Raw genomic sequence first — 21,131 nt, 5'->3', positions numbered from 1 at the left:
CAGTAAAGCTGTGGGTTGTGGGAATGACCCATAATGTTTTATCTAGGGGTCTAGATTTATGGCTGAAGTGCACTGCCATGTAAATAATTTGCCTTTACTGAATATGTACTGACTGAGTACCACTGTTCAAAAGTTGAATAAAAAAACAAACTAATTTTTGCCTTTTTTATTTTTATTAAAACCACTTTATAGAACATCACATCAGTTACAATGTAGAATCCATGTCATTTATAGTTTACAAATGACAAAATGTTTACACAAAATCATGACAGCATATACATGATATCACCCACTACTAACACTAATTAATTTACTGTATCTTTTGAAAAATTACCACTATTTATACAGCACAAGACTTAAGAATATTTAACAAGAGCAAGTTTAATTTTTCCCTTGTTTTACTACCACACTGTTCACCAAAACCCAGCAAACCTTCACCATCTTATCCAGAAGGGTCACCTCTTCACCCTCACATGAAATAAGTAATCTGATTGGCATGGTGGTATGTTTGAAGCAGGGATTTCGGAGTGCCCCTTGTGTAGTGCTGGAACCCAGTCACGATGTGTTTTATCCATTTCATAGGCTGGTTTTCTTGCAATAATGCCAAATAATTAGCAACTCTATAAATAGAACATAGTTCTGCAAAATTACTCATTAGGATGTTTGTTCTAATTTGCTATGACCTCAGAGTGCATCGAAAATAAAACTAATAGGCTATCCGGTCTTTAAGTGGTGGCGTGAGGAATCCTGCTTCTGGGCCTAAAGTAGTCTGCATTTAATATGGCTTTTGTGTTGTTAACATGTTTAATGTTTTGTATTTTATTCTATTTAATCTAAAAAAGCTCCTAAAAACAGTCAGTGATCACTGTTGGCCTCCCTTGGCTTTTATTACCGCTAATCATTATTTATATATGTGTGTGTGTGTGTGTGTGTGTGTGTGTGTGTGTATATATATATATATAACAGTTCTGTAACTGTAACTTCGGTCGTTGCTGTGCTTTTTTTGGAAGTCGAATTTCCCAGAGGAACCCACCCGAGGGATTAATAAAGTTCTATCTTATCTTATCTTATCTTATCATTTTAAAGCTCAGTTTTGAAAACCTTACGATGTAGCTACAGCCCAGCCCATGCAGCAGTATATGATTGACTAACCTATTCATCCTTGTGGATGAATTATCTCAGTTGTTCTCCTGGCTGAAGTTTGGTCGGTTTACAGCAGCGGTCCCCAACCCCTGGGCCTCGGACCAGTACCGGTCCGTGAATCATTTGGTACCGGGCCGCGAGAGTTGAGGCTCAGGTGTGAAATGTATAGTTTTCAGGGTTTTTATTGGTTTTCAGCATTATTTTGTTATCGTTTTTATCGTTTACTCTGTTTTCCTTGGTCTTTTCACATGTGTTATGAATAAATTTTCTTTTTTTCGGTACCGGTACTAGTTTTATTTTGTTGTATTTATCCGCGACACCTTAAAGGCCGGTCCGTGAAAATATTGTTGAGCATAAACCGGTCCGTGGCGCAAAAAAGGTTGGGGACCGCTGGTTTACAGCATTCTGCCATAAGATTACATTTGTTCCTGACCACCGAGAATCCTCACTTTAACTTTCATCAAGTGGAAAAAAGTTAGCATGTTTATATTATGCTCACACAGCTGTGTTGCTAGCGGTCACGTAGCACATCATTATATACCAGCTAGCCAAACTTCAGTAACCCTACAAACGTCACTGCTGTTTAGTTTTCTGTCTTCATTTATGTTGGAAGTGAGAGCAGAGGTGTACGTTTGAATTTGTTTCCAAAACTTCCTGCTAATTTCTAACTCCGTTAAATGTCATGAATTCTGTTTAGTTTTCATGGATGCCTGGATGATAAACTCAATTGTTACACCTGGTAGAGCAGAACGCTGATCATTTTATTACAAATGAAAGACTTTAGATCGTTTTTCAACTCTCAGTGATGCCACAGTGATCGTTAGATTTTTGGACCTGCAGCGGAATTTGAGCCCAAACACGACTAGTGACGTCAGACTTAAAGACCGGATAAAGAGTGATATGAACATATGTAGAGCTTACCGGAATGAAAATTTCTGGAGCACACCAACAGATATTTGGAGATGGAAGAGAACTGGATATCAGCTCGTCTCACAGCTGCTATCCAGACTAGACGCCTTCTTTTGGTAACATCCGATACATGAGCGGCCTCATATTGCTTCCAGGTGGGGAAAGAATGAAAAGATAAACCTTTTTCAAGCTTATTCCCTTGCCGGTGTTGTGCGGTCTAACATTACAACCGACCGCACAGCAAGTACGAACCATAGCTGGTGTTATCCATGTCCTTTGGCTCCTCTTTCACTAGCGCTTTGTTTGGCCCAGAAACATGGCACCTCAACCAAAAATCCTGCCCATGCCCTCTTTCGTGACATACACAGGGGAATAATGTTTACAAGTGTCACAAGCAAAAGTAAGTGTACTGGAGAAAGTAAGAAAGTAGCGCCACTGGAGATTCAGTTCAGTGATTAAATTTGGAGATAATATTTGGAAGAACTGAACATGATTTATTGACATAGAAAAATTAATACTCAGGAAAGTGATGGTGAAGCAAAGAATAAATTAGCATCAAAAACCCAGGAAAGCAGGCAGATGAATGCATAGGTGTCCTTATTGAACCTATGCATAAACCTAATTTATACAGTGCCAAATCAGAACAGCAGTCACTGCAAGACCCTAAAATATTGTGAAGTTTGCGGACGACACTACAGTGGTGGGTCTTATCACCAACGGTGATGAGACGGCCTACAGGGAGGAGGTCAGCGCCCTGACCCACTGGTGTCAAGACAACCATCTCACACTCAACGTCGCAAAGACAAAGGAGTTGATAGTGGACTTCCGGAGGTGCAGAGAAGTACACACCCCCATCACCATCAACAGCGCTGCTGTGGAGAGAGTGAGCAGCTTCCGGTTCCTTGGGGTACATCTGGCTGAGGATCTTACGTGGTCAGTAAATGGCCTGTATTTATATAGCGCTTTACTAGTCCCTAAGGACCCCAAAGCGCTTTACATATCCAGTCATCCACCCATTCACACACACATTCACACACTGGTGATGGCAAGCTACATTGTAGCCACAGCCACCCTGGGGCGCACTGACAGTACACATAAACAAAACAGTGAAGAAGGCGCAACAGCGCCTCTTCTTTCTCAGGAGACTGAAAAGATTTGGCATGAATCCCCGCATCCTCAGGACCTTCTATCACTGTGCCATTGAGAGCATCCTCACTGGATGCATCACCACCTGGTATGGCAACAGCACCGCCTACAACTGCAAAGCTCTCCAGCGAGTAGTGCGGTGCTCTGAACGGATAATTGGAGGTGAGCTTCCCTCCCTCCAAGACATCTACAGAATCAGAATCAGAATCAGAATGGGTTTATTGCCAGATGTTGAGGTTTACAACATTAGGAAATTGCTGCGGTGCTTCAGTGCAGACAATAAGAATTAAAGTGCTATGTAGAAAGAAAGATATGTGCATGAGATATACATGAGATATATACATGAGAATAAGAATTATGAGTGCTACGTAGAAAGATATATACATGAGTGCAGGTGGTGATCAGTGCCAAACATATATACATGAGAATAAGAATTATGAGTGCTACGTAGAAAGATATATACATGAGTGCAGGTGGTGATCAGTGCCAGACATGAAATGATGCAGTGACACAGCGTAGGGTCATGTGTTAGTGGCGGGGACAGTCATGTGGTTATTGTTCATGTGTCCAACAGCAGAGGGGAAGAAACTGTTCTTGTGGCGAGAGGTTCTGGTGCGAATGGACCGGAGCCTCCTGCCTGAGGGGAGCAGGTCAAACAGACTGTGTCCAGGGTGAGAAGGGTCAGCTGAGATCCGGGCTGCATGCCGCAGTGTCCTGGAGGTGTACAGGTCCTGCAGAGATGGGAGTCTGCAGCCAATCACCTTCTCAGCAGAGCGCACAACACGCTGCAGTCTCTGTTTGTCCCTGATAGTGGCTCCAGCGTACCACACGGTGATGGAGGAGGTGAGGATGGACTCGATGATTGCAGTGTAGAATTGCATCATCGTCCGTGTTGGCAGGTTGAATTTCTTCAGCTGCCTCAGGAAGTACATCCTCTGCTGGGCTTTCTTGATGACGGAGGTGATGGTGGGCTCCCACTTCAGGTCCTGGGTGATGGTGGTACCCAGGAAGCGGAATGAGTCCACAGAGGTGATGGGGGTGTCAGTCAGGATGATGGGGGGGAGTGGGGCTGTGTGCTTCCTGAAGTCCACAATAATCTCCACTGTCTTCTGGGCATTCAGCACCAGGTTGTTGTGGCTGCACCAAGACACCAGACGTTCAACCTCCCTCCTGTAGGCAGACTCATCCCCGTCAGAGATGAGCCCAATGACGGTGGTGTCATCTGCGAACTTGATTAGCTTGACAGACTGGTGGGTGGAGGTGCAGCAGTTGGTGTACAGGGAGAAGAGCAGAGGAGAAAGAACACAGCCCTGAGGGGAGCCGGTGCTGATGGTCCGGGAGTCCGAGACATTCTTCCCCAGCCTCACGTGCTGCTTCCTGTCCGTCAGGAAGTCAGTGATCCACCGGCAGATGGGATCAGGCACATTCATCTGGGAAAGCTTGCCTCGGAGATGGTCTGGAAGGATGGTGTTGAAGGCAGAGCTGAAGTCCACAAACAGGATCCTGGCGTAGGTTCCTGGGGAGTCCAGATGCTGCAGGATGAAGTGTAGGGCCATGTTGATGGCGTCGTCTACAGACCTGTTGGCTCTATATGCAAACTGCAGGGGGTCCAGGAGGGGGGCCGTGAGGGTCTTGAGATGGGAGAGAACTAGGCGCTCAAATGACTTCATGACCACAGATGTCAGAGCCACGGGTCTGTAGTCATTTAGTCCAGTGATCCTAGGTTTCTTGGGGACAGGGATTATGGTAGAGGACTTGAAGCAGGCAGGCACATGACATGCCTGCAGTGAGGAGTTGAAGATGCCAGAAAACACTGGGGCCAGCTCGTTTGCACAGTGTCTGAGGGTGGCAGGAGACACACCGTCTGGGCCGGGAGCTTTCCGAGCATTCAGACTCCTAAACTGCTTCCTCACATCTGCTTCATGAATATGAAGAGTTGTGGTCGGAGGAGGTGGTGTGAAATCCTCTTTTGTGTGGGGTGAGGGGGCGGGTGTTGCAGGTGAACAGTTTGAAGGTGGTGATGGCTCTATGGAGGGGGGAGAGGTGGGGGAATGAGTGTCCAAAGTGCCTCTATTGTTGGGGTCGTTGGAGGTGTGAAGGCTGCCTGATGGCTCGTCAAAACGACAGTAGAAGTCGTTAAGGGTGTTGGCTAAGAGCAAGTCATCAGTGGAGTGGGGGGTTTTAGGCTTGTAGTTTGTAATATTCCTAAAACCTTTCCACACAGAGGCCGAGTCATTCTCTGAGATCTGCTGCTGCATCTTCTCAGAGTGCTGATGTTTGGCAATGTCCACTTCCTTAGTGAACCTGTACTTGGCCTCTCTGTAGCAGTCCCTGTCTCCGCTTCTGAACGCCTTACTCTTTTCCAGCCACAGCTTTTTGAGTTTAGGGGTAAACCAGGGTTTGTCATTGTTATAACTCACCCTGGTGCGTGATGGCACAATGCTGTCCTCACAGAAGTGGATATAGGAGGTGACAGTGTCCGTAAACTCGTCCAAGCTGTTAGAAGCAGCCTTCATTGTGTCCCAGTCTGTGGTCTCCAAACACGTGCGAAGCTCCTCCACAGCCTCGTTGCTCCACAGTTTTTTGGTCCTCACGACAGGTTTGGAGAGCTTCAGCCTCTGTCTGTACGCGGGGATTAGGTGGATCATGACGTGATCAGAAAGTCCGAGTGAAGCGCGCGGCACCGCGCGATAGGCCCCGCTGATCGTACAGGAAGCGCTGCCTGAGGAAAGTGGGGAGGATCATCAAGGACTCCAGTCACCCCAGCCATAAACTGTTCAGACTACTTCCCTCAGGAAGGAGGTTCTGCAGCATCCGGTCCCGAACCAGCAGACTGAGAGACAGCTTCTTCCACCAGGCCATCAGACTGCTGAACACGTCATAGACACCTCACCTTCACTACTAGAACTTCAACATTATGCACTCCATACTGTACAGTAATGCCACTGTTTTGCACATGTCTCAACTCTGTATATTTTTTAGGGGTGCAACGATATTCGTATCGATATTGAACCGTTCGATACAGTGCTTTCGGTTCGGTATGCATATGTATCGAACAATACAAAATTTGTAATTTATTTTATCAACTTTCCTTCTGACGATGCTGTCTGTGTTGAGCGCTCAGTGAATCTGCGTTCGACTACTCCGCCTAGGCTCGACAGTGCAGCCTAGGCGGAGTAGTCGAACGCAGATTCACTGAGTGCTCAACACAGACAGCATAGTCAGAAGGAAGAGCGCAGGGCACCTCCCCCACTCTCATTCAGATCTGGCGTTTGGAATTATTTTGGTTTTCATGTGACGTATGACCCTGAAGGTAAGCGAGTCATGGACTAAAGTAAAACAGTATGTTGGATGTGCCATGCAATGCTCAATTACATGGGTGGGAACTAGTGTGTTAGCGCAGTTAGCTCGTTAACGTGTTGGCCGTCTAGCCCCATGCACGGGGCGATCGGCGGTAGCTCGTTAACGGAGATTTGCCGTGTTGTGGCGTTAAGGTCATTTCAACGAGATTAACCTGAAAGCACTAGTGGGAACACAACGAATATGACTGCATATTTACGCCGACATCATCCTAGTGCAAAGACAAGTGGAAGCAGACAAAAAAAAGCAAGCATGCTACTAACTTTAGCCGAGTCATTTAGACAGCCGTTAGCACATGATTCTCCTTATGCTGCTGAGAATATAGCCCAGAAGAAGTGGATAGTATAACTTTTATTTTGGAAAGAGACATTTCTCTGTAATAAACTCTCTTTTCCAAAGATGAGTGATTCCTCAATCAGATACAGGGCTCGCAATATCGCTAGCCCGACGTCCCGGGGCTAGCGATTTTTCCAGTCGGGCTACCAAAATCTATCTCTGCCCTGCCCGTCGGGCTATTGTAGGAAGGAAAAATATATGTCAATGCTTTTGCATTCTTTCGGAAATGTAGCTGGGTTATTATGTCATTGGCATCGGTGAGCCACTGTCAATATGTGACATATTGAAATCGCGTTTGAATTTGCGCTTGTTTTTTGCTTTCACTTTGCAATCCCGCGAACTGTGTATAGAGAGCGACAGCACTGATCTGTGAGTGATGATAATTTGTGCACCAATTCCTCTGACATCGTCTTATTAATCTTTAGCTTACTATGCAAACATGACAAGTGAAATCTCCCGCAGCTTAAACATGTGAGAGGTTGATCGCGCAGAGAATCGCTGAGCTTATGTGAGTGCGTGTGTAAAAGCAGCAGGATATATATTTTAGTTCTGCTGAGCCAAATCAGGGTGAAGAAGTGACAGCCAAAGAAAAGCTTACCACAAAACGGAGAAGTTATGACAAATCAGACTATAAGGCAAAAAGAAAGTGCAGCTTTATGGTTTCATGGACAAAATAATTTCTGTGGCTGCAATATGACGAGCTAAATAACCAGGGCTGCACATAAGTGGTCCGCAGGTGCGCATTCGCTGTCAAAATAAAAAACACGCACAAGGGTTAGCGTTAAATTTAAAAACTGTACTTTTGAGTTAAAATATATATTTATAATTTTAATAAATGACAAATTAAAAAGGCATGAACATTTTTTTTGTATCGAAAAAATATCGAACCGTGACACCAAAGTATCGAACCGAACCGAACCGTGAATTTTGTGTATCGTTGCACCCCTAATATTTTTATATATTTTATTTTATTGTTTACTCTATTTAATTTGTAAAATATGTGTATACACACACACACACACGTAGAAAAAAATTTAGTATACACATCCAGAAATGCATATACTATTATATATTGTACATATATTTATTAGTTTCAGATTTAGCCATTCTTGTATTTTGCTTGTTTACGTTATTGTATTTTGCACAACTCTGTTGCTTGTGAAGCTCGCACACAAGAATTTTACTCACATGTACTGTACCAATGTACCTGCACATGTGATGTGACAATAAAAGTGATTTGATTTGATTTGATTTGAAATAATACAGAGAAAAATCCTAACAATCTGAGGAGACAAGAGAAAAGATACACTGTGGAAGAGAGACACAGATTAATAATAGCTAATGATTAAATTCAAATTAACAGTTGGTAAATAACGAAGAAATGCTCAGTCCATCCTGGTAACCCCGCAGCAGCCTAGGCCTACTGCAGCATAACTAAGGGAGGATTCAGGGTCACCCAATTCAGTGTCTGTCTCCCGAATCCAAAGTAGGAGTTGGCTGAGGAATAATTCTTTGGAGGATAAACTTGTGGTTAGCAGGAGCCTAGTAAACATAGCACAGAGAGAAGCTTTTTCTGAAGCATCCGAAAAACTGTTTTAGGAGGTACTTGAGGTTCTTTTGTTTTTCATAGAGAGGGTGTACTAGGAACCAAGAGAGATACTAATACCTCACAATAAGGCTGATAAATAGTACAGAAATTACAATAGACACACCAAAGCTGAACTGATTTTTAAATGAGTTAACTTTACAATCTGTTTTCAGATTGTTCTTCAATCTTCTGAAAAAGGCACTAATAGGTTTGCTACAGTTGCAAACTTGCAAAATATGGTGGTAGTAATCTAATACATTTTCGTTTATTATTATTTTTTCTTTCAAATAATGTAAGTCATCATTTTTAAGCAAGGGATTATGTAGTGTAAGCTAATATTTATCAAACGTTGACTAAGGTAAAAATGTTCCTAAATATAATTGTGCAGCAGCTGCTTATCTTTATAGTTATTATGTTTTTCTTCTGAAGGTGGCAGAAGAACTCATGACAATAGCATACGAGAATGGAATCAACTTGTTTGACACAGCTGAAGTCTATAACTCTGGAAAGTAAGTATTACTATATTTCAATTTGTTTGAATAAAAAGTGACTGGACAAATGTTTTGTTTATGCAAAGTTACATACATGCATCCAAGTAGTTGTATTGCATTGGATGCTGCCTAGTTATTTTAGAGATATGAGACAGAACAACTAACTTTGCAAGACAGTAACTGTAGGTTTGAACTACTGATCCATCAGTTCATTCATTTCCTTAAGGGTTAGGATTAATTCAAGGTCACAGGGGGACTGGAGCCTAGCTGGATGTCATAGGGCAAAAGAATAACTTTTTGGTGTATAACATTTATTAATTTAATTGAGTTTTTTTTAATAGCCACATTTTAAAAAATCTCTCTCTCTCTCTTTCATTAATTCTTTTCCAAGAGCTGAAGCTGTCTTGGGAAGTATCCTAAAAAAGAAAGGATGGAGGTAGAGTTCTTCTGGGCCTTGTTTGTGATTGCTTGCAATTTGTGATATTAAAAGTAGATTTACATTATTATTTTGAAATGTGTACCCATCTTTTGGGATTTTTTTTTGTTTTCAGATGATTGGATAGCACTCTATTACAGCTCAGTAATAATATGGTAGTAGTGGAATACCAAGGGGGCAATAATAAGGTAATAATTTGGAAATTTCCAAGTTACTACTACTACTCAGTTACCAGAAAAAGGAGTTGGTAATAGGGAGCTGGTAATAATCTCATTATTCAATAGTAAGTTAATTTTGGCTGATGTTTTAGCATAATATCATAGTTTTACCATTTGATAATTCTTTATATAATCCTAACTTGGGTTTCCAGCATTCAACTTTTCTTAAAAATAATAATAGATTAAATATAGTGTTCAATGTTCTGGCTTATTAAAAGGAAACATGTATGGAAATTTCTGTGTAATAAGCATGAATCAGGGCAGCAAAATACAAAGTTGCCTGTTTCCATTTATTATCTTGTCAGTCACTGATTAAACGGGTGAACAGGAAAAAAAAAAAAAAAGTAAAATCCAAAAGCTAGTGGTAAAAATATCAATGCACCCATCCATCTTCATCCGCTTTATCCGAGGCTGGGTCGCGGGGGCAGCAGCCTAAGCAGAGAGGCCCAGACCTCCCTCTCCCCAGCCACCTCCTCCAGCTTATCTGGGGGAACACCCAGGCGCTCCCAGGCCAGCCGAGAGATATAATCTTTCCAGTGTGTCCTGGGACCTCCTCCAGCTTATCCAGGGGAACACCAAGGTGTTCCCAGGCCGAGAGATATAATCTCTCCAGCGTGTCCTGGGTCTGCCCCGGGGCCTCCTCCCAATGCACGTTATGCGATTATTGATTACAATATACATTTTATTTTACAATGTTCATTTATTATAAATAGTATTTCAAAAACCTTCAAGAATAATACATATGAATACATATGTAGATATATCTCAGAAGTAAACTGAATAAAAATTCTTGCAAGGGAGCAAAAGCACCAAATACAAGGTTTCATGCAAGTGCTCAAAGGGGGAAGGTACCAGTGAGCTTTTTATTACATTTTATCACTTCCACCCTCCTTTGCCTTAAAACTGTCACACAGTACCATTTTTCCTTCTATGGGCTTCTCACAAGAACAGTTATGAGTGTGTGTACTTTAACGAGCATATATTACCTTTTTTTTGCAACCTGGGCATTCTTCCAGGCACTAAGTGTACTGAGTGTGTCCTTGAAGGCACTCAGTACACTTGTGCCAAATAAAGGTTATTTCCTATTTCAATACTTTATTTTTCTTTTTCACAGAGTTAAAAAACAGACAATCAATCAAAAGACACTACAGGCAACACTGCGCGTTATGATTCGGACTTGTTAACAGTTCCCTGTTCATATTTTCTTTCTAATACAGTTCAGTGTTATGTGAGTAACAGCTCACACAAATTTTGTCAAATCGCATGCCAAAACATTTGGGGGTTATATTTGACAGCAATTTCACCTTTGAAAAAAAAATTAGCTCAGTCGTACAGCGGTCCTTCTTCAAACTGAGGCTTTTATCTAAGGTGAGATCATTTTCATCTTTTAAAAACTTAGAACGGGCGATTCATGCTTTTATTATATCCCAGCTGGACTACTGTAACTCCTTATACTGTAGTCAGACCTGCCTGGCAAGGCTGCAGTTGGTCCAGAATGCTGCAGCTCGTCTTCTGACACGTACTAAAGGATGTGAACACATTTCCCCAGTGCTCGCCTCTCTTCATTGGCTCCTTGTCCGCTTCAGAATTAACTTTAAAAATTTATTGTTGACCTACAAAGCCCTGAATGGACATCCTCCCGTGTATTTGTCTGACGTCTTGCAGACTTATACCCCCTTTAGATCTCTTAGATCAAGTGATCTTTTGCTTTTAGCTGTATCAAGGTTGAGGCTGGTTCATAGAGGTGATCGAGCATTTGCAGTCGTAGCGCCTAAGCTGTGGAATAATTTACCCCTATACATCAGACAGGCTCCCACTGTCAATCTTTTTAAATCTTATCTTAAAACGCATTTTTATTTATTGGCTTTTAATACAGCATGAGAGTTATTTGTTATTTTATTAGGTATGTTGTATTGCTGTACAGTTTTTTTATTATGTATGTTGTATTCTTGTACAGCACTTTGGTCAACGCTCCTGTTGTAATTAAATGTGCTATATAAATAATTAAACCATTAACCATTAAACCATTAGTACATTGCATAATATATTTTTCCCATAAATATATAAATATAAAATATAATAAAATGGCCAAAGAAAATCAAATACTAAATACATGAAAATACTAAAACTGAAAACATGTGTGGTGTGGGGTGAAATTATTGTAAAGAATGTAAGGCTTTTATATCCTTTAACAAATCACTATGGGCTCCATTTCTGTCTTTACAGAAATGTTTACCCAGTCAGGAATTCCATTCAATAAAGTGTAACATCTCTCTCAGTAATTTCAAATTGATGTTAACTCTAAAATGGTATACCTCTCACTTAAAGATCCTCCAGGCTATCTGCTTCTGTTCTGAGTGAACAACCTCAAGAAAATGACTCGGATGTGTACATACCCATGTCTCATAATCAGCCACTGGTCTGTAAATGTTTTTTCCTTTACTGTTGAGATGTGCAGCAGAGATACTCTGCCACTGTGGAGTAGAGTCTTTCTGGTTTCTGAGCAGACCACCTGCGATCCATCAGCCACAGTTCAAAAGGAACAGCGTTGCCATTCAGATGTGATCAGATTATCAGCTTAGTGTGATAAACAGGTCGGCTATTTGTGCTCTTCCCTCATGTGCTAACTTCTTATTCTTTTGGCAAGTAGAGAGGTGAGTATTTCCATGGTCACCTGCCTACGCGCTTTCTGGTGGCTCCCATGAATCCTTTTTATACTCACCTGCCTGCTCGACGCCTTCTTGCTCCCTCGGACCTCTGTCAAACTCTTCTGTCTGCCCACTCTTCTTTGGCTTCTACAACCTACCTTGAACCAGTCACACTTTTGGCCATTCCCCAAGGCATCTCAATAATTTCCTACTTCAAGTAAGCCAAGACTCTGAGCTCTTTAGCATACTAGTTGGAGCTCAACACATTCTCATCACTTAACACTTTTATTGAGTTTATTGATACTAAGGTTTCTTCTCTTTCCTCCACAGATGAGACAGTCATGGCCTCCCCCATGGCAGCTCCATATGCGGACAGCAACATTGGTTACACCAGCTATCCATCTGGTGGCATTAGAAGCAATTTGTCATAAGAAGCAGAGCTGACCAATGGAAAACACACCCCTTGGTCACTTCAAGTACCTAGTACCTAGTTATGCCACTCACTCGCACAATATATTCCACAAACTTGTTAATGATGCTTTAAGGGATTTCCTGAATGTGTTCATGTCTTTAGATCAGGGGTGTCCAAACTTTTTTCACTGAGGGCCACATACATAAAAATATAGGAGGGCCTGGGCTGGGCCACTTACTAGAAATTAGATAATAATTAATAATTAAAAAGTTAGAAAAATCAATTAAAAGTGGTCAAATATGTTATATTGTTGGATATAATTAAAGAAAAAACTGCCTTCATCACAGCTTTCCATAAATGGATCTTTATTGATTTATTCAGAAAAAGCTTTGGTAGTTCATTCTCACAACAGCAGCCTCAGATTTCTTCTTAGACAGAATTTACAATACAGAGAAAAAACAATAACGGGTAAATTTCAAGCCTGTTATTTGAATTATTAGGCTTAGGCAACACACCTATTAACGTTCGTATCAGCATTAGCAGACTGAACTGGACTTAATAACAGGAGTGCATATAATTTTAGTAAATTACTCTGGTTAATATCAGCTGGGCTGGGTATGAAAATCGGGCGATCCACCTGCGGTGCTGATCCGATGCCACTCGTGCCAAAAATCCGGACAAATGTCACTTGATCAAGGAGCAAATCTGCATCGGATGAGATCAGCTGACTTTGCGTGTGCAATGTGTGCTCTGTGTGTTAACAAGAAAAACGCATATAAGAAAGTGGTGTGCAAAAGCAGGGTAGTGACTAGTGATGTGTCGGTCGCGAACAAAATGGCTCTTAGACACGGCTCTTTAAAGTGAACGACGGAGCCGTGTTGTTTTTTTTCTTTCTCTTAACCTCTCTCTTGCACTTTTTTTCCGCTTCACTCCGCACGCGAGCCTTGTGCTTTGCGAAGAGGGGGGAGGGGCGGTAGTTGCACTCGCAGTAGCACAGAAACAGAGCCGGAGGGAAAGAGAGAGAAAGAGAGCCAGAGACAACAACAAGAGACAACATTGTCACATTAGAATAGTGATGGTAAATTTGATTATTTTTACTGAATTGAGTTTCAATGAGTCACTCACCAAAGTGAATCGTGTTTTTTGAATCATTTGAATCACTGAGTCAGTTGCCCAGAGAGTGCAAAAAATACATTTTCATTTAAACTTAATTTTTTTCTCTTTTCATGTATATCCTACTGCTAAGATGAGTGATTGAAAAAGAAAAACAACAATTTTTATAGAGCAAAAAAAATTTCTAAAGTGCACATTTATTTTATTTATTTTTATTTCATTTTATTTGTATTTTCCTCAAATGTATCAAATATATATTTTTATATATATTTAAATGTCCACTGAGCCAGGGGGCAGTAATGCGCCTTAACATTGGTTGCCAACCAAGAAGAAGAAGAAGCTGTGAGCCAGGAGGGAGGGCATGAGTGAGTCCTGAGTGAGTCCTGAGTGATTCGTTGCTACTGTCACTACCCGATCCGTACCGGAAACCCGATCAGTACCCCGCATGCGCAAATCTTACGTCACTTCCTCTCTTTGCCAACATTGCGACATTCAATATATTTGAATGATACGGTTAGCGCCCAGTTAGCTCCTAGCATTTCTCAACAGCTCTGCCTCCTTTTCGACTGCCCGGGACATTTAAACAATGGATAATCCGTACACAAAGAAATTCATGCTTTTCTCCTCAACAGAGAGCGTCCCCCGATTGAGCAACAGCGCCGTAAAATAAGAAGAATGGCGCCTAATTACAGAGTTAATAATGCAGACTTTGTAATATCTCACGTGTAGATTCATCAACCAGATTAAGTGTTTACTGACAATTGACAGTGATAGCGCACATCATCATCACTATTCCAACAATCCTCTCCTCACAGACAAGCATAAACACACTCGACTATCGCTAAATCAGATTTAACACACGTTTGTAATGACGATAATTCAGTTTATAATAGGGTTTATTCGCTCAGTCAGCAGGTGGCGGTATCCTCGTACACTGGGGAGTAAACTGCCATTAAACGAACAGAAGAAGAAGAAAACATCTGCACATGCGCGGTACAGATCGGGTAGACCCGATTTGTACGGTCAGACTTTACACATGCGCAGTAAGGATCGGAGAGTCCTGATCCGTAACTTTCTTTTTATTTTTCGTTTTTGTCTACATTGTACTGAAATGCTTCATTATTGCAAACATTTTAAGATATACTTGTTATTCATCTTAACAGATACTCTGACCCATAACTATCGTAAAACGCTACGACCGGAAGTAGAAACCTTTCGCGCATGCGGGGTACCGATCGGGTTTCCGGTACGGATCGGGTAGTGACAGCTACGATTCAGCACAGAAAGGGAGGGGGTGAGTAACTCAAATGTGCTGTTAGCATGTTAGCTGAATGATGCTACTGTGAACCGAGGAGCTTTTAGCTGTGTCCCAAAACGTAGGCTGCATCCTTCGGAGGACCCAGCCTTCGCGATCTACGATCTACGGGCTGGGTCCTTCGAAGACCGAGAAGGCCGGAAGTGCGAGGCTTTGAGATTGGATGGTCTAGCCTTCAGATTTGCATCACTGCTGTGTCGGTGGAGTTTCATAAACTCAGCCGTCTGCTCCTTGCCATCTAAAATACAACAGGACACTGCCGTAAATTCTCGACCATCTCACACTTCTGTTTAAACAGTTTTCTGTTTGATGTTTATTCAGCTGTGTGAAAATCCCGGAGGAACCCACCCGATGGATTAATACAGTTTTATTTAATCTAATAATCTAATAACTTTGATCTCAGCCAAACCGATTTGCTCCGGAACGAATAAAACCCCGAAAAAAGCCAAACAATTACATTTTTAAGTTATCCGAGTGACTTATGTATCATGCTTAACCTGAGTAGTAGCAGCGGGGTCTGAAAACAATGAAGCCGGGTGTCCGCTGCTCTCGCCGGCTCGAGTGACCATTGAACCCCTGTCTAGCTATTGAGCGGGTGGGTAACATATGTCTCCGAAAATGTTGGCGCAGTTTTGCAAATATGCCATGTCTTGATAAACCAAGCAGAGACTTGAAGTTTACACAGCTATTTTCTCGCCTGAAAATATATTGAAAGTTTATTTTGTGACCCAGAAAGATTGATAAGAGTAATTTTAAAACTTAGAAGCGGCCACCATTGTTGGAAACTGAAATTGGCTGGGCCGCGCTATGAATTCTGGGATATGGTGGGTCACGAAGGACACACCTGACCCATCCTTCAAATTCGGGGAAATGAAGGACGCATTTGTCAGCCGCATTTGAAGGAGTCGACGAATTGGGACAGCCTTCGTTGCCTAATCGGCAGAGGTGTGGACTCGAGTCACATGACTTGGACTCGAGTCAGACTCGAGTCATTAATTTTATGACTTTAGACTTGACTTGAAAAAATGTTCTAAGACTTGTGACTTGACTTGGACTTTTACACCAATGACTTGGGACTTGAATTGGACTTGAACCGGTTTACTTGAAAAGACTTTATATTTTACCCCAAATATAAAATTTAACATGCATATTATATAGAGATTGAAAATGTGACGTCATTCACGGGTAGAACCGCAAAGGATTCTGGGAACTCGTGGCAAGCGGTACTAGCGCACGCAGGCTTTCAATTAAAATCAGTTATACAGCGATAAAAAGAAACACAAAAATGTCAAGAAGCTGTTGTATTATTAACTGCAATAGCCGGTCGCATGACAGCCACGGGAAGCCGACGGGTAAAGACATCGGTTGTTATCGGATTACGTCGTTGAAGAGAAATTGTTCAAGCCATGTTTCTGAAGTAACAAAGAGGCGACTGGATTGCAGCCATTCAAAGACCAAATATAACGTCCCAGAACACTCCAGCTCACAGGTTAGTCTGCTCCAAGCATTTCCACAAAGGTCAGTCTGCTGTTGTAGTTAATACGTCATTTTTCTTAACATAATTGGTGATATAGGTTACAAGCAAGTCTGGCGCTGAACAGAAATTGTCGCGCTATGCTCCTTTATTTATTGTGTTTATTGTGCATAAACAGTGAATTGTCCTGACACAATATTGCGTTTCGCTTCTGTTATTATGGTACATTGACAAAAACATATACTTTTGTTCACAGGATAAAACGGTTGTTTTGTATCACTAATTGTCCAGTACGATTACAGCATACAATATTATTGTCACTGCTACATTTCTGTGATGCTACCAGAAATTATTTCCACTGCTAATTAATTACCATTGAGCTCAAAGGTCCTATTAATAAACGGTTAACGAATGTGTATTTATGACGACGATTTGTGAGACTGGTAAACTTATGATACGTACGATGGTCTTTACTTTCTACACGGTGCATTTCAAGGTCCTGCACCCATCCGTCGGTAAACTGTACCTGGGCTTGTTGCAGTGACCGGAAGTTACTAAACTTCATGAGTGTATGCACTCACTCCAAGAAGCGTATAATTATAAATATGCATATAAATATGCTACGATGAGATAGCTGACTTCATCTAACTAGCAAATGTTTTCCAGGCTACGTTGGTGATGCAGTTTTTTTTTTTTATGATATTTTTAAAAAAATATAATTTATTTATGTATGATATTTTTGTCATGCGATTTTAAAGCCAGTCCTACAACCGCATCCAAGAATAACATGCAGCTTATCTCAGAACTGTCGGTGAAAATTATTCTTGGAGCTAGGTTTAATTGAGCTGCATTTTAAAGAGGTGCAATTTCACAATTTGTGTATATTTTCTAAGTTCACTATTTTGTCATGTGTTGAGAAAAACACAGATTTAAAAATTACATGGTCTAATATTTACATTTAGCATATAACTGCAACATGCTTTTTTTCGGGGTTTTTTTAAAGACTCGAAAGGACTTGAAATTCAAAATTTCAGACTTGTGACTTTACTTGGACTTTTACACCAGTGACTTGAGACTCGACTCTGACTTGCCTGACATTACTTGAGACTTGACTTGAGACTTGAGGATAAAGACTTGAGACTTACTTGAGACTTGCAAAACAATGACTTGGTCCCACCTCTGCTAATGGGCCTTCAAATGTGGCCTCCAAAGGATGCAGCCGACGTTTTGGGACACAGCTATTGTCTTGATGTGAACTTTCTACTCAGGGTTTTTTCTTTCAGTTCAGAGCAGAAATGTTTTTGTTAAGAAACTGGCTGTTGTTCTTTTTCCCACAATTTTAATTTTAAGCTAGATATATTTCTACTAATGAAATTAGTTTGCTAACCGCAACAGGGGTGAGTCAGTGAGTCAGTTGGGCTTGTGAATCATGATTCACGAGTCAGTAAAGTGATTCTCGAGCATTGAACGATTTGTTCATGATTCTCACATCACTACATTAGAAAGGTATAGTAATTATCCACAACTATTTTCAGTTGTGGATGATAAAGGATTCAGAAAGTTTATTCATGCAGGCCTATATGACAGAGAATGTGCATCTTCTTTTTGTTTTTCACATTTTAATTTATATTTAATTGTGTTGTGGTTTGCAATGTTTTGTGTTGTTTCACTTTAAATTTGTTTAAAATTTAAATAGTTTAAAGTTGAAATGTAAATAGTTGTTTTTTGTATTATATGATTTATTTATTACATCTTATGTCAAGTGAATAAATAAGTTTATTTACGGTGGCCCCTAGAGACAAAACACGTACAAACTCCGAAGCACGTACAAACTCCAAAACACATACAAACTCAGAAGCGCGTACAAACTCCAAAACACAAGAGAAGTGCTCCAGGATGCTAGGGGCAGTGTTGAGCTTTTGTTACCTAGTGGCTACACAAGCCAAGAAGTACCAACGACCAGATTTGGTATGTGGTAGTAACAGGTAAATTAACTTTTTTTATTTTATTTGAATATATATGAGTGCCTGTGTATAAATACACAAACAATACAATATGCTTTCAATCGTGTAATTTATATGATCTAGGTAGCTCTGTTTTGGAAGGTTAGTTAACACTAGTAATGTGTTTTGGAGTTTGTACGTGCTTTGTCTCTAGGGCCACCGTATATATTTATATGGAAACAGATAAATAAAACCATGTTTTTTTTACATTAGTAATTTCTTTTGTGCATTATTTTATATTGTTGTTGATAATAAATTAATTAAAGCAACAAAACAACCTGAAGAGCCGGTTGGAAGCTGAAAGAGCCGGCTGTTTTTAGTGAGCCGAGCCGAAAGAGCCGGTTCTCTAAAAAGAGCTGGAATTCCCATCTCTAGTAGTGACAGAATGGATGCACATTATTGATAATTGATGCATGTGTACCAGCACATTAACACACGGGTACTGTGGAAGATATATTTTCACTCATCTAAAGTGAGCACAAGCTTTATCAGACAGTTGCAGTTTAGTGTTGGCTGACAAGTTTTCAATGCATTAGTGATGGTAAATTTGATTCTTTTTACTGAATCGAGTGTTAATGAGTCACTCACCAAAGTGAATCGGGTTTTTTGAGTCATTTGATTCACTGAGTCAGTTGACCAGAGAGTGCAAAAATTTTACATTTTCACTCAAACTTAATTTGTTTCCCCTTTCATGTAAATCCCACTGCTAAGATGAATGATTCAAAAAAACAAAACAAAACAATTTTATAGAGAAAAAAGAGCAAAAACATTTCTAAAATTAAGCAACTTCCTATCAAAATTGCTTAATAAACATTTATTTTATTTATTTGCATTTTATTAGTATTTTCGTTAAGTGTGTCAAATATATTTTCTCATCTAAATGTCCACTGCGCTGTGAGCCAGGGGGCGGTAATGCGCCTTAACATTGGTGGCCAACCAAGAAGAAGAAGAAGCTGTGAGCCAGGAGGGAGGGGGTTAGTGAGTCCTGAGTGATTCGTTAGCTCGCTCTTTGATTCAGCACAGGAGGGAGGGGGTGAGTGAGTGAGTGAGTGAGTGATTCGTTCGCTCGCTCTTTGATTCAGCACAGGAGGGAGGGGGTTAGTGATTCCTGAGTGATTCTGTCGCTCGCTCTTTGATTCAGCACAGGCGGGAGGGGGTTAGTGAGTGACTGAGTGATTCGTTCGCTCTATGATTCAGCACAGTAGGGATGGGGTGAGCGAGTCCTGAGTGATTCACTTATGATTCAGCACAGGAAGCGAGGGGGTGAGTAGCTCAAATGTGTTGTTAGCATGTTAGCAGCGCGATGCTACTCTGAACCGAGGAGCTATTTTCTTGATTTGAGCTTCTACTCAGGGTTTTTTCTTCCAGTTCAGAGCAGAAATGCTTTTGTTACGAAACTGGCTGTTGTTTTCCCCCCACAATTTTAATTATAAGCTAGATATATTTCTACTAATGGAATTAGTTTGCTAACAGCAACAGGGATGAGTCAGTGAGTCAGTTGGGCTTGTGAATCATGATTCACGAGTCAGTAAAGTGATTCTCGAGTATTGAACGATTTGTTCACGAATCGAACATCACTACAATGCATCGCACAACTGTATTACTGGACATGCTGACGTTGTTGAGGTCCTGCACTTTTTCCGGGCACATTATGTCGGCGACTTTAAAGAAGCAGCGTTTTATGAGGTCTCCATCTGAAAAAGGCTTGCCATGTCTTGCGATGAGTTGGGTGACCTCATAGCTGGCTGTAGCCTTTTCCTGGACTTTCTGAGCACGAAAAAAAAATACTGTTGCTGACCCTGCAGGAGAGCTACCATTTGCTTTAATTTCTGCTCTCACTCAGCACCAGTGTAGTATGCATAGGCCTGATGTTTGGTTTCATAATGACGTCGTACATTATACTCTTTCATAACTACCACAGTTTCAGTGCAGATCAAACAGACACACGTCCCCTTGAATTCTTTAAAGAAATATTCACTCTCCCACCATGTCTTTAATTTTCTGCACTCACTTTCTACCTTTCGCTTCTTTGGTTCTGCCATGTTCAGTAACTTGGGGTAAATTTCTCGTGTGATTGTCCTTTTTGGTGGAGTAACTGCCTTCATCAACAGTAGCTCCCCCTGGTGTTAAAACTAAGAAGTGCAATACACTCAAGCAAAAGTTGAAGTGCAGGCCATACTCTATTCTATTTAGAAAATTTCTTACAGGCCAATTAAAAATAGACCGCGGGCCGCAGTTTAACCACAAGAGTTGCTTGTGGTTAAACTAGCAGTGGAAGAGTGGTGTCATTGGTTGGAAGGAGCCAAAATCTTATTAGTAGTAGGACAGATCTTAAAACCCCCTCTTATCTTAAGATTGCCAAACACTTAAAATCCTGTGAGGTTCAATGTTCATTGTTTTTCAGTTGTATCAAAGTCTCTTTTTCATAATACCCATGGCGTTGTTTTTGTGCCACTATTCTGCCAAAAATTTGTTTTGTACTGTTCAGTCTATACTGCTGCTCATTCCTGCCACTGTGCTATATCCCATTTGCCCCCCT

General features: G+C 41.1%; 1 protein-coding gene across 1 annotated transcript in view; it reads left to right on the top strand.

Annotated features, from left to right (window-relative positions):
- Positions 1 to 21,131, top strand: part of LOC146610801 (voltage-gated potassium channel subunit beta-2-like) — a 235,400-nt gene that overhangs the window by 45,810 nt on the left and 168,459 nt on the right. The window contains exons 5-6 of the mRNA XM_085343878.1: positions 8,912 to 8,991; positions 9,365 to 9,409. Of these exons, the coding sequence (XP_085200004.1) occupies positions 8,912 to 8,991; positions 9,365 to 9,409 (125 nt within the window). The remainder of the gene's footprint in view (positions 1 to 8,911; positions 8,992 to 9,364; positions 9,410 to 21,131) is intronic.

This window comes from Diplotaxodon limnothrissa, linkage group LG20 (assembly GCF_057381915.1).
Source record: "Diplotaxodon limnothrissa isolate DT_005_m linkage group LG20, D_limnothrissa_male_GT1.1, whole genome shotgun sequence".
Taxonomy (NCBI): Eukaryota; Metazoa; Chordata; class Actinopteri; order Cichliformes; family Cichlidae; genus Diplotaxodon; species Diplotaxodon limnothrissa.
This window is presented reverse-complemented; position numbering and strand designations above follow the sequence as displayed.